The 14692-nt window shown below is 34.2% G+C and overlaps 1 protein-coding gene and 1 pseudogene across 5 annotated transcripts in view; both read left to right on the forward strand.

The window, feature by feature from the left end:
• SLC25A16 (solute carrier family 25 member 16) overlaps positions 1–14692 on the forward strand; it is a 33638-nt gene that overhangs the window by 6112 nt on the left and 12834 nt on the right. For all 5 annotated transcript variants that reach the window (XM_067710799.1, XM_067710801.1, XM_067710802.1 and 2 more), the window contains exons 3-4: positions 3944–4077; positions 4794–4857. In XM_067710799.1, coding sequence (XP_067566900.1) covers positions 3944–4077; positions 4794–4857 — 198 coding nt within the window. The remainder of the gene's footprint in view (positions 1–3943; positions 4078–4793; positions 4858–14692) is intronic.
• LOC137209291 (large ribosomal subunit protein eL31 pseudogene) lies at positions 8009–14668 on the forward strand (annotated as a pseudogene).

Here is a 14692-nt window from a genome sequence, read left to right on the forward strand (position 1 = left end):
TAATTGACTAGGAAGAATGTTCATAATATATTAGTTAAATGAAAAAATGTTGCAAATGGTTTAATCATATTGCATTTTATCTAAGTAAATGTGTTTAGACGAAAGGCTAGAAGGAGAAATATGAACATTAAGTGGTTAATTTTCAGTGGTGAGATTATAGGTAATTTTTTTCCTCTAAGCTAATTTATAATACATGTTAAACATATATTAAATTTTCAATTAGAGGGAAGAAGATTTAAAAGAATAAATTTAATGTGAATAGAGACCAAGAAAGAAGTTAGGTCAAGGCAACTAACTCATACTACTCCATTGCTTTACAGTTTCATGCTTCAGTAATGGGAATGATGTGTGCTCTGCATGATCTATGCATCATTTTTAAGAAAGATATTTAACAGAGTGAATAAGAATCAATTATTTTAACAATTGGGTTTTTAAAATGTGATTTTATATTTATCGTGTCTCATTTTCCTGTCAATATTTTTAATACAAAGTCTGTTCTTTAAATTGAAAGAAAAATTTTGCTAATATCTTTGTATCTAGAAATGAATTCTATATCTTCTCAGTGTACTGCTCATGTATAGAAAGAATAAGACCTTTGAACTTATTGAGAGATTATATAAAACTGGAAAGGAAGGAAATGATTTTCTTTTGTAGTCTAAATTGAGGGTGAAAAGGAGATGAATTATATTACCCAATATCTCACGGTGTTTGACAGTGACCCAGCATATGAATGTCTGAGCAGTATTGTTTTATTCTTTTAAACTTCTCCCCATGCTGATGTATGTTGTTTTGTTTCCTGATTTGTAATCGTTAGTTTACATATTCACATTAGATTTCACGCTCTACAGGGCTGCATGCCACGGGTTACAGTGTACCCTACAAGGCATGCAGAATTTGAAACAGAATTCCTGTAGTGCAGCAATGAACTATTGGTGTAGTGGATGGAGTTTCATGTATCTTTAAAATATACAAGCCAAAAGAAAAGTATTAATGGCTTATTAATTTATTTTAAAAATATTGTTGGGCATTTTATTCTAGGTGCCTCCCTTTTTACATGCATAAGATAGTTTTTCAGTTTTGCTTAAATTTAAAAACATGATTTTTCACAAATTAAAGATGATAAAGGTATGCTATTGAATAAAATTTGTACTTTAGCTTCTTTTAAAAAGTGTATGGCGTTATTTCCAAGGCATCAAAAACTACTTTTTATTTTGAATCAAAATTATTGTGGCCAAATGAAAAGGAAGGGGTATAATCAGAATTTCTTCTTCCGCAATTTGCACCGAATGTAAAGAATTTTTTCCTGTGGTATATTAAAAACCTTTGACCTCCATTTAACTTTTTACAGTCAATGTGATATAAAAATAGGTAGCTGAATCATAATAGGATTCTTTAAAAATCCTTTAAATTTTGTTATTTTTACATTTTATTTATTTTTTGAATGTATAATATTTTCACAAGTTCATAATTCAAAAAGTGCAAAAGCAAACGTCTTTCTCCTTGTCCCCTCGTTAGAATCAAGCATTTACAGTTTTCTTCCCTTTTCCTTCAGAGCTTATGTATATATACACAAGCATATGCTTATATTTTACCAACTGTTAATTCCTTGTAATCCTATCTTGACAAAATAAAGATACAGAAAAGGATCTAAATAACACACAAGCTTGATATAACATAGACAAGAGGACTTTGCACCCTGCAGAGAATACATATTCTTTCCAAATATGCTTGTAACACATGCAAAACTTGGTTCAGTGTTATGCCATAAAGAAAATCTCAATTTCCCAAAGTAAAAATAGTAGACTATAGGTTGAAGGAGAAAAATAACGTGATTATCTCAATGGATATTTAAATGCCATTTGAAAACATTCAACATTCAGTCTTACTCTGTCTTTCTGTGTTATTGTTTTAGGTGAGATTTTTGTGAAAAGCATTTGGTTAGGCATTGCCTTTTAACAGAATTTGAGAGTTTGGCTTTTAATAGAAGGATTTATATCTTTTTTTAAAAAATATTTTTAAGTTTTATTTATTTACTTTTCGCTGTGTCAGGTCTTAGTTGCGACATGCAGGATCTTCGTTGTGGGTTCTTTTGTTGTAGCACACGGGCATAGTTGCCCCACAGCATATGGGATCTTAGTTCCCCAACCAGGTATCAAACCCGTGTCCCCTCACTGGAAGGCAGATTCTTTACCACTGGACCACCAAGGAAGTCCCGGATTTATATCTTTTAGATTTTCTTTTCAATCATAGATTTATGTTTTCTGTTCATTGTGCTTTTCTTGTATCCTCCCCAGCCACCCTCCCCTGCTCCTTGTTTCCTGGATTTCCTTTTTTTTAAAAAAAAATTTTATTTATTGGCCCCACAGCATGTGGGATCCTAGTTCCCGCCCCCCCGCCCAGGGATTGAACCTGTGCTCCCCTGCACTGGAAGCGCAGGCTTAACCACTGGACCACCACGGAAGTCCCTGGATTTCCTTTTTTTGAAATAACTTTATTTCACTTCTACTAATGATTTCTCTTTAAATATTTGTAACAATCAAAGAGTTTTAGAGAATAATATAATAAACATATGGGGAGCTGCACAGAACTTCAGAAATAAACATCATCAGTACAGTTGAAACCTCCTCTGTACTCTCTCTCATCGTTAGCCTTCCTGTTCCTGCTAGGTGGCCACTGTTCTAAGTTTGATTACCCTTAAATTATTACAAACACATTTAAATAAAATTAAACTGAGCTTATCATTACTCTTCTCTTCCAGCAAGAGGATGTCTTTGATAGAATTTTTTTTAGGGAGGGGTGAATATATTTAGTTGTATTATTCATGTATTTTGGAAGAACTTTATATTATACATATAGCTGTACGTGTGTGTGTGTGTGTGTGTGTGTATATATATATATATATATATATATATATATATATATCAGAATTCTATTTTTTTTTCCCCCTGGCCGCGCTACGTGGCTTGCGACATCTCAGTTCCCCGACCAGGGATTGACCCCGGACCACAGCAGTGAAAGCCTGGAATCCTAACTACTAGGCCAGCAGGGAACAACCCAAATAAAATTCTTTTTAATACATTATTAGTCCACTTAGATATCTGCTTATTAAAAATGCTTTTAGAGTATATCTTTTCTTGGATGTTAGTAAGTACCTACAGTTTTGATTTCTGCGAAGGGATCAAAAGGTTACTTGAATTCTAAAATTCGAAATGAGCCCAGTGATTTACCTTCATATTTGATCTGATTTTTGTTTGAAAAATTTGGAAAGGAACCTGAATTTAAATAGTTTAATATTGGAATTTAAATAGTTTAATAATGGAATGTAGAAGTCTGTACTGCAAATAGGATTAGTGATTGACATTATTAGAATAATAAACATATCAGTATATCGGATCAGAACTCAGGCCTTTGTTTATCTCTATTCCTAATTAAAGTGTACTACTAATGAAAATTTGCCCCCCAATTTAAATAGTTTTTTAATTGGTAGGTTTTTTATTTGTTTCTTCTATTTAGCAGTTTCTTTCGTAAACAAACCACACAGGTGTCTGGGTCAGTCTGGGAAACCTTCCTTCGTCCTTCCAAATAGTCATCCACAGTGTATTATCTGGATGTTGAATATATTTCTATTAATATTCTTTTAGGTTGCTAGAGATTAATTAATTTACAATAATTATAAATATAATTTACTATAATTTGTAACTGTTCTTGCTATAGTATGTTTTATATTTTTACATGAGGAATATTTACATAATTTGGACATATGATGTATTTTACGTAGCTTTAACTGTTATACAGAAATTACTATTCATGTAATTCCTCAAGCAAAATTATATCATGAATGATGGCATAGTAATCTTTATCTGTGATTGTCATGAAAATTTGAATTTACGTAGTTTTCTCGGTTTTAATAGTATTTTTCTTCTAAAAATCTTTCTAAAAATAGGAGTATTTTCTACATTGCGTGCTGTTCCCCAAAAGGAGGGATACCTTGGATTGTATAAAGGGAATGGTGCAATGATGATTCGAATTTTTCCTTATGGTGCAATCCAGTTTATGGCATTTGAGCATTATAAAACGGTACTTGAAACTTTATCTTGTTTTCCTCTTTTGTGTCTTTGAATATCATACTTAATTGACAAGGCATTTGCTTTGACCTTTAAAGTTACTTTGGATGAATGGATAAAGTAATGCCTTCTTGAAAGACTAAGGCTTGTGATAGTTTAAGTTTTTAAATATAACTTGGTTTTGGAGTTATCTGTTCCAGGATTGTTAGTCATTTTTTAGTAAATTGTTTATGTTTATACTTACGAAGAAGAGCCAAAGTATCCTTCAAGTAGCTAATAATAAATCCATAAAATATTAATAGCTTTTTGATATGCTTTTTGTTTCTCAGTTGTAGGAGAGGAACACTGGATTTTCTTATTAAATAAACTAGTGAGACCATATTGTGAAAGTCTGTTTTTGAGTAATGCTGTAAGTTAACAGCTTTTCCCATCATACTAAGTTTCTCTTTTCTGGCTGACTGAAAGTTTATTCTCTCAAACATCTTAACACAGAAAGGAGTTTAATGAATTAAATTTCATAGGGTATTCTAAGAATAATTTTTAAAAAATTATCATAGGGTATCTTAAAATGAAAAGTAAGCAGTATCAAGATTTCACTGTCTATAGTAGCATTTTATTCCTACTACTCCCATTCACACTTTGAGTATTTGTGGTCATCAATGTGTAATATAGTACATTTGGCAAGATTGCTTCTGTAAAAGTGCATAATTTGATGTTTTTGGTTTCTAGTTAATAACTACAAAACTGGGAGTTTCTGGTCATGTACACAGATTAATGGCTGGGTCCATGGCAGGTAAGAGGAGTGGGTAATTTTTTGTTTTTAACTGAAGTAGAGTTGATTCACAATGTTGTGTCATCTCTGTTGTACAGCAAAGTGCCTCAGTTATACACATAGAGACATTCTTTTTTTTAATATTCTTTTCCATTATGGTTTATCACAGGATATTGAATATAGTTCCCTGTGCTATACAGGAGTGGGTATATTTTATTTCTGCAAATTAATTTTCTATTAAAATACTTAATTTGCTTTAGGTAATATGTGTGACATTGATTAAGTAGCACACATTTGTTATCTTCCTATGCTCAATTATGCAAGAAATCATTAATATCCCAACTCAGAGTGTTTTACAGTAGGAGATATAAGGAGTAGTCTAAACTTACAGCTATGTGAAAATCATACATTCCCTTTGACAGTTCTCCTTCTGGAAATGTTTATTTTTTTCTTTCAAAAAATTAAAAAAATTATAATGACTACAGTAATACATATTCCTATACAATGAAAATAGTTCTGCTCCCTAGAAGCAATCACTATTAGCAGTTTCTTATGTGTGCTTTTTTCCAATACTATTCTATAGGATTAGAACTTTTATAGTTATCTTAGGACTCTCTTCTGTATCAGTACATAGATCTTTCTTAATTTTGTGAAGAAATGTGTTATATTCTACGGTAAAAATGGCCCATTATTTATTTACTCAGTCCCCTATTGATTGACGTTTGGGATAGTTAAAATTTTTGTTTTGCAAATAACACATTGTACTTGTGTGAATATATCTGTAGAATAATTTTCAGAAGGGAAATTACTTTATCAGAGGATATGTGTATTTAATTTTTTTTTTTTTGCGGTACGCAGGCCTCTCACTGTTGTGGCCTCTCCCGTTGCGGAGCACAGGCTCCGGACGTGCAAGCTCAGCGGCCATGGCTCACAGGTCCAGCCGCTCCGCAGCATGTGGGATCTCCCCGGACCGGGGCACGAACCCGTGTCCCCTGCATCAGCAGGCGGACTCTCAACCACTGCGCCACCAGGGAAGCCCTGTATTTAATTTTTGATAGACCTTTGCAAACAACTGATCTCCTTAATGCTTTCAGTAGCCCTTTCCCCTACATACCATATCAACACTGGGCCTTATTAAATTTTTAGTATTTGGCAATTAATTATGAGTAAGCTTGGTCAGCTTTTCAAATGTTTATTGACCATTTGTATTTCTTACTTTCAGCCTTGAATTGTTTCTATTCTTTGAATATTCATTTTTATGAGTTTGGGAATTAAGACATTTTTTTTTCTGTCAAATATTGCTATTATTTTATTTCCCAGTTCTAGATTTGTCTTTTAACCTTATTTGTGATTTTTTTGGAAAAATCATCCAAAAGTTCCCCCCCATATAGAAATATTACATAGCCAAATGGGTTAGTCTTTTCCTCTGTGGCTTCAAAATTTTTTGAATTGTGTTGAGAAATGCCTTCCCCATTCTAAGATAAAAACATTTATTCATGTTTTCCACTAAAACTTTTTTTTATATTGATTTTTTTTTAAATGTTAGATTTTCATTGTTTTTTTGCTTCTCACACCAAAAGGTAATTTAAGTATGTAGCAATAGAAGAGTGGTAAAAAAAAAAAATCCATGTCAGAATTCTATACTTCCAGTACTAGATTTTTTTTGTACATTTGTAGAATTGTATTTATTGACAGAGAAGGATGTTTACATCATATGTAGAAAGGAAGTTACAAAAGAGAATGTTTAATATGCTATATCATATTTTGGTTTTTAAAAAGTAAATACATATGTAAATATTCATTAAAGAAACATCTGCAAGGTTATAAACCAACACGTTAACAGTTTTTATTTCTGCTAATGGAAATAAGACCATTGGAAGGTGGTATATCAAAATCTTAACTATGTGGTTATCACAAGGTTTGTAGGATTTCAGTTGATTTTTTTGGACCTAGATTTATAATGTCCAACCTGACCTACCTTATCCAGGGTTTTGCCTTACGCAATGTTTATTTAACTCTTTTTGACTTCTGGCAGACTGACCCAAGATCAATAAGTATTAAAAGTAACCAGGAATATTATCTAAAATATTTAGCAAACCAACCGTAGAGGTACTAACAAATAGGACAGGCTCTGAAAGCCTCCAACTAACTTTTTCATGGCTGGATCAGGACACAGTATGTGGTGGTGGTGGGAGCTCTGGTTGGGGAAGAGACTACCAGAGTCATGATGTGGGAGATCTTGGAAGCTGGAGCAACAGCTATTTGTCAACTGCTGTAGAAATATTTTAGTATTTTACCCTGGCATGGCAGTGCTGGTGAGTAACATTAGCTAGCATGTATTGTTCACTTGCTTTGTACCCTTCACAGACCTGAGCACTTGCCATGTAATCTTTGAGTACTTGACATGTAGTTCACAGAAAGATACTGTGAGGAAAGTGCTATGATTATCTCTCATTTTGCAGAAGGAAAATTTTAGTAAAGTTTCCAAATCTTAAAATTTATGATTTCTTACATCACTTAAAAATTTTTTTGTCTCTTAAATTTGATTTTATAAGTGACAGGTCAAATTCTTTCTTTTAGGGTTGTAGGAAAGTTGAAGTAGGATTATGAATATGAGTAAAATCCTAAAGACACTGTATTATTTCCTTTTCGTGGCACTTGATTATTTCTTGACTAGCGTGTTCATATTTCTGAAATGAAAGACGTGTTAACATCAAGGTTTCAATATACACTAGAAAATAATAATAAACCAAAGGAACTTCAAGTATAAATTTTAATTTTTAAAGAAAAGAGGTTAAAAAAATTCTAGCTATTATAGATAAGACTAGTGCTTCCATTAACCAATATTTCTCTTTTTATTACCATGTTTAAGTAATTATAATTTATATTTTGCTTTTATGATTTTAAACAGTTGAAATAAATGTTCTGGTTAATTTTATTTATATCTGGTATCTTTGCTTCTGTACTTTTGGTGGTCTTTGAACATAAGTTTGGAAATTTTATATTTGCCAAAATTAAAAATGGTATGTTTTTCATGATCATTTCAACAGAGCTTATTTTAAAGCTTTTTTGAACTTCAACATTTTCCCTCATCCTACAACTACAATCCAGTACATATTGAATCTCAGTCATTCAAAAAGGAAAAACTAGAGACTGAGAATCAAGGTTTGTATATTTAAGGAAGGCCTTCTCCTTTCTTTCTGTATGTTTCACTTGTTTGAAATAAATCTTGATCTGCCAGGTCCTATGAAACTAAGAGTGACAGGATAGAGAAGAGGAAAAAGAAGGAAGTTGTCAGAAACCAGAAGCAACGAGCTGAGTTCTGCTTGTGGCCATTTCTGGTCTGCTCTAGTATAGTGCTTGGCGTAAGGCTGGGAGGTCAGATGGACAGAACACTTACTGCCTGGGATCGTGGCTGGCCTCCATTACATACATGTCCTTTGACTATGGGCAGGTCATCTGAGCCTGCCATAATTCATTTATCCATTTGTTAAAGTAGAACTTATGATTGTTCAACTCCCTTTCTTTCTTAGTTGTTCTAAGGGTCAGAGTAAAGAATTCTGTGAAAACATTCTGAAAGATCTGAGGTCCTCCATAAGTATGGGGGAATGTTATTAAACTTTCCATGCCAGCGGCTTGTTACATTTCTTGAGCCAGCCACTTGAATTCCTTATTCCTCAGAAAATGAACGGCCCAGTCAAAAAATGGGCGGAAGACCTAAATAGACATTTCTCCAAAGAAGACATCCAGATGGCCAACAGGCAAATGAAAAGATGCTGAACATCGCTAATTATTAGAGAAGCGCAAATCAAAACCACAATGAGGTATCACCTCACACCAGTCAGAATGGCTATTATCAAAAAGTCTATAAATAATAAATTCTGGAGAGAGTGTGGAGAAAAAGGAACTTAATGGTGTGGTATTTTTAAAAAGCATTGACATAAAAAAAAAAAAAAGCATTGACATAGTCATCATGAAGTGAATCAGAACTTAGTTGGAGGGACTTTCCTGGTGGTCCAGTGGCTAAGACTCTGCACTCCCAATGCAGGGGGCCCAGGTTTGATTCCTGGTCAGAGAACTAGATCCCACATGCTGCAACTAAAGAACCCTCATGCCGCAACTAAAAGATCCCACGTGCTGCAACTAAGACCCAGCGCAGCCAAATAAATAAATAAATAAATGTTTAAAAAAAAGAACTTAGTTGGATATGCTCAAACTTACTTTACAGTGCATTATTGTTTCTCGTTTGAACAATATAAGATGTCATAATCTTTTCTGTATTTAGGGCTTTTAGACTTTTACAGCTTTTGAAAGTCTAAATCCAGCCTGTAGAGGGCTTCATAATTTTATACTTAGAGTGAAGGGTAAAATATGACTATCAGAAGAATAGTTCTCACATCCCACTTATTCCAAGGATAAATAAACATTTAAAATCTTTTTTTTAAAAGAAAACATTTAAAATCTTAAAGAGTTTTCAAGATTTATCGGAGTACAAAATTATTAAAAATCTTCTTGCTAAATTCTAAATTTTAAAATTACATTTAAATCACTGAGTTGTTTTTAGAAATAGTGAACAACAGCAACAACAAAAAACTTTGTAAGCTGTTTTTTTTTTTTTTTTTTTTTTGCGGTACACGGGCCTCTCCCTGTCGTGGCCTCTCCCGTTGCGGAGCACAGGCTCCGGATGTGCAGGCCCAGCGGCCATGGCTCACGGGCCCAGCCGCTCCGTGGCATGTGGGATCCTCCCAGACCGGGGCACGAACCCGCGTCTCCTGCATCGGCAGGCGGACTCTCAACCACTGCACCACCAGGGAAGCCCAAACTTTGAAAGTTTTAAACATCCTGGTTAAAAGGTTTTGTTTTTCTTTAGGAAGATTTGATTGCTCAAATTCAAAAGAAATATACCATATAAAAACATAGTGAAGTAAACTGGCCGAAAAATTGTAAAACTAGATCATCAGTTTAGCATTATAGTAATCATTGGCATTATTTTTACCATTCTCTGATGTACAATTAGGTTATGCCAGTTCCTCAGCCTGACTCATGGTCTTACAGCTTTTAAACTAATGCCTCCTTTACCTTTAGAAATTTCTGGATGTCCAGAAATTTCCATTTTCCATTTCCATTTTCTACCAATTTACTGTTTTGATCACTTTGTTAATTCAGTTATTTCATGTTAAGCCACTTGAAACCAGTAAGAAGACAATGAGAAGGCTTGGAGCATGTGAGAAGGAAAGAAGAAATAAATGGAGTGGGGAGAACAAATAGGAGAGGCAAGACGAAAGTGATCCAGATAGGGAGTAGAAAAAAAATATGGGAGTTGTAAAAATGTACAGAAGCATAAAAAAAAAAAAATGAATAGTGATGATCTGGGCAAATCCTAGCAAAATCTGATGTTCAAATTGTGTCAGGATGATCAAGCCTTAAAATGGTCAGCCTTTTGATTCTTTCCTATATTTGTTAAACTCCTTAATATGAACCATTTTCAATAAACATGGAACTAGTTTATAGATAATCTCTCCTCATTTTATTTTGTAAAATTTTCCCTTGCAAAATATTTAGCACAAGCTGCAAAAAATTAAACCAAGCTGCGAAATATGTAGTTTTATAAATATCTGGATAATAAGGTATTTGCTGTGACTTAAATGTGATATTATTGCCAAACCTTGTCTTAGGAACATCACATTTGTACTGTATTAGTTTAGATTCAGCTTCAAAGAGGCCATTTAGAAGAGTCACTGCCTTGGCTGCCAGACATGGCTGGTTTAAATACCAATAGATAAAAAACAAGTTAAATAAAAAACAAGTTTGAAAATGAATAGCTTGAAAACAAATGGCTCAGATGTACAGCTCAAAATCAAATTGGCTGAAATGAGGGACTGACATTTCTAATCACTGAACTGATGGAATTTCTGAACTAAAAATTTAAGTTTAGAAAATACTAACTAAATGTTTGAGAAAAGAAAATTACAGGGAAGGCAATATATGTTGTGATATGAGTCAGAAAATTTAGTCTCAAATTCTACTCTGTGATACAGAAACTGTGAATTTGGTCAACTCACTTAACTACTTTGAGCCTCAATTTTCTACCTTGTAGGATTGTTGGTGGTACTTGGTATTTGAGGATTAGAGGTGGTATTTGTAAAGTGCCTGGTATGGTGTGCTTGGCACATAGTAGACAGTCTTTATTGTTATGTGCAAACTAAAAAAAGGAAGGTTTAAAATATCATTTACAGCTAAATCACAGATAAGTGAATCATAAATCAGCCTTTCTTCTATGAGTCTAACCTGTTCGGAGTACCATTAGGCTAATCTTGATACAAAGTATTCCTTGCTTTTAAAATTAAACATATTCAAACTGACTTTCGGCTCATTGTCTAAAGTAATTGAGGTCATTCTCAAGAGAGAACTAAGCGGGGAAAAGAGAATGAAGGGTTGCATTTGTTTGCATTAAAGTATTAACAGTATATTAGCTGTGTAGATTTTTAGCTCAGAGATAATGTTATAATCACTCAGGTAGAGACGCCATGAGAGATACCTAGATAATAACATAAAGAACATTGTTTTCTAATCCATGTATAAGGAGTGGCGAACTGATTTAGATTTTTGGGAGAGTGGCAGAAGCTCTGAAAATTAGTATAGATTTAAGTTTGGGCTAAAAAAAATGGATGCAAGTTACAGCAGCATTTGCTAAGTAAGTGGGGTAAGGTATCTCAGGTCTATTTAAATAATATTAAACAAATATTAAAAATTTAACACTGGGACTTCCTTGGCAGTCCAGTGGTTAGGACTCAGTGCTTCCACTGCAGGGGGCACAGGTTCGATCCCTGGAGAGGGAACTAAGATCCCGCAAGCCATGTGGTACAGCCAAAATAATAATAATAATAATGATAGTAATAATAATAAAATGCCAAAAAAATTAAAACTAAAAAGTTAAATTAGGTTAAGAATACAGAAATCACTTAAATTGCCACTTTTATGCCTAGTATGCTATTGTAGGCCAAAGTTGTGGCAAAAAAATTATATTTTCATTTGGTAAGACTAATAAAAAGATGAAATTATCATGTTAAAAGCCTACAGAGAAAAAGAAAGTCTTGACAATACCTCAAGCTCTTCCTTTCCAACCTGGGCCTGGCAGGATGGTTCCTGCAAAGAAGGGTGGTGAGACGAAGCGTCGATCTGCTCACCAACCAGGTCGTGACCAGGGAGTACACCACTAACATTCACAAGCACATCCCTGGAGTGGACTTCAAGTGTGTGCCCCTCAGGTACTCAAAGAGATCCAGAAATTGGCCAGCAAGGAGATGGGAACTCCCGATGTGCTCATTGACACTATGCTTAACAAAGCTGTCTGGGCCAAAGATAGGAGGAATATCCCCTACCATATCTGTGTGCAGTTGTCCAGAAAACATAATGATGATGAAGATTCACCAAACAAGCTCTATATGTTGGTTACCTATGTACCAAGGAGGTAACCACTTTCAAAAATCTGTCACCACTCTCAGAAATCTACACAGGTGATGTGGAAGGGAACTGACCACTGATTGTCAAAGAAAGTTATAAAACTGCCTGCACCCCCCCCAAAAAAGAAAAAGAATGTCATATGAGAAACAAACCAAAATAACAGAGTGTTTTTTTGCCCATCCAATGTTGGAAAAATTATCTAATAATTGAATATTCTGCTTGTCTAATAATTATCTAATACTTCTGATAAGTTAGAGAAATAGGACTTATATTCTAACGGATGACATTATAAATCAGCACAATCATTCTGGAAGGCAGTTTCTGTTAAAAGCCTTATGCATTGTCCTAATAATTTTATTTTAGGAATTTAATCCATAATGAAATATTTAGTTATAAGGACATTCATCAAAGCACTGTTTACTATTACAGTGTCATGTAGCAAATAATGGAGACAACCTAAATGTCTAAGAGGATTGTTTAAATAAATTATAGTACATCCAGGTAATGTTTTTCTCATGTGGAAAGATGTTCACAATATAATGTGAAGTAGGAAAAATTTACTACAAAATAGAATTACACCATTATCTTGTACTTTTTTAAAATAAATTTATTTATTTTATTTTTGGCTGCGTTGTGTCTTCGTTGCTGCACGCGGGCTTTTCTCTGGTTGCGGCGAGCGGGTGCTACTCTTCATTGTGGTGTGCAGGCTTCTCTTTATGGTGGCTTCTGTTGTTGGCAGAGCATGGACTCTAGGCATGTGGACTTCAGTAGTTGTGGCACACAGGCTCAGCAGTTGCGGTTCACGGGCTCAAGAGCGCAGGCTCAGCAGTTGTCGCGCACGGGCTTAGTTGCTCTGCAGCATGTGGGATCTTACTGGACCAGGGCTCAAACCCGTGTCCCCTGCGTTGGCAGGTGGATTCTTAACCACAGTGCCACCAGCGAAACCCATTGTCATGTTTTAAATGTGTATATGTGTTTAGATGTGTGTAAATGCCCCTGTATAAAAGGTTTGTAATATTATATATTTAGGTGGTTATTTCTGGAGGATGAATATGTATATTTAAAAATTATTTTCTAATTTTTTTACCTTGAGCATATATTTCTTTGGTAATTTACAAAAATAGAAGATTATTTTTAATTTTAAAAATAACTGATACATAACTATACCTCAGTAAAAAAGATGCAAATAAAAATTCAGCTGGGGGACTTCCCTGTGGCGCAATGGTTGAGAATCCGCCTGCCGACGCAGGGTATACGGGTTCGTGCCCCGGTCTGGGAAGATCCCACATGCTGCGGAGCGGCTAGGCCCATGAGTCATGGCCGCTGAGCCTGCGCGTCCGGAGCCTGTGCTCCGCAACGGGAGAGACTACGACAGTGAGAGGCCCGCGTACTGCAAAAAAAAAAAAAAAAAAAGAAGCCAGCGCAATGAGAAGCCCGTGCACCGCCACGAAGAGTAGCCCCCGCTCACCGCAACTGGAGAAAGCCCCGCGCAGCAAGGAATACCCAACGCAGCCATAAATAAATAAATAAGTAAACAAATAAGCAAATAAATAAATACATATTTAAAAAAATTCATCTGGATATTTTATGGAATTTGAAATAATATATTGATGAAAATCTAGAACTTAATACTAAATTTGTTTATCAGGAGATTTTATTCCTAAAATAAATTGTTTCTATGACCTTGGACATTTATATTTTTATTATGTTTAGTCAGTAACAAATTTATGTAAATTTTATTTATTTATTTATCGAATTCCTGTATATTTTGTTTTTTTATTTTGGTCTAGCTGCTCTGCTGGCAGGATCTTTGTTCCCTGACCAGGGATTGAACCCAGGCCCTTGACAGTGAGAGCATGGAGTCCTAACCACTGGACCACCAGGGAATTACCCTTACCTAAATTTTAAAAAGAAAATAGTGACCATGCTTTGAATTTTTTTAAAAAATGCCTTTATTTTATTTTTAAAAGAATTCCTTAGGTAGGTTAAGCATCTCTCCATTTTAGGATTAGAGAAAATAAGGAAAAAGTCAAATATCCTGCCTAGTGCTTTGGAGATAGTCAGTTTTTCTTTTCTGATGTCTTACCTGTGAATAGACAAGTAATAGAATTTAAAAAATACTAACATGATCCACTAATACTGTACTATTTTGGTGCTAACATTATAACTTCACAATGGGAAGAACTTGAAAAGATTTTACAAACTGACCCTTTTACTTACAAGTTTTTCAGCTGATAATATTATGATATAATTCTGTCAGTAATATTACTTTGATTTCATTGGGTTTTCGTCATTACTATATAATTTGAGAGCATTACTAATGATAGTAATGGTACATATATATATATATATACACACATAATATATGATTCTTATACATTTAAGTTTCTGC

This window comes from Pseudorca crassidens, chromosome 16 (assembly GCF_039906515.1).
Source record: "Pseudorca crassidens isolate mPseCra1 chromosome 16, mPseCra1.hap1, whole genome shotgun sequence".
Lineage (NCBI taxonomy): Eukaryota > Metazoa > Chordata > Mammalia > Artiodactyla > Delphinidae > Pseudorca > Pseudorca crassidens.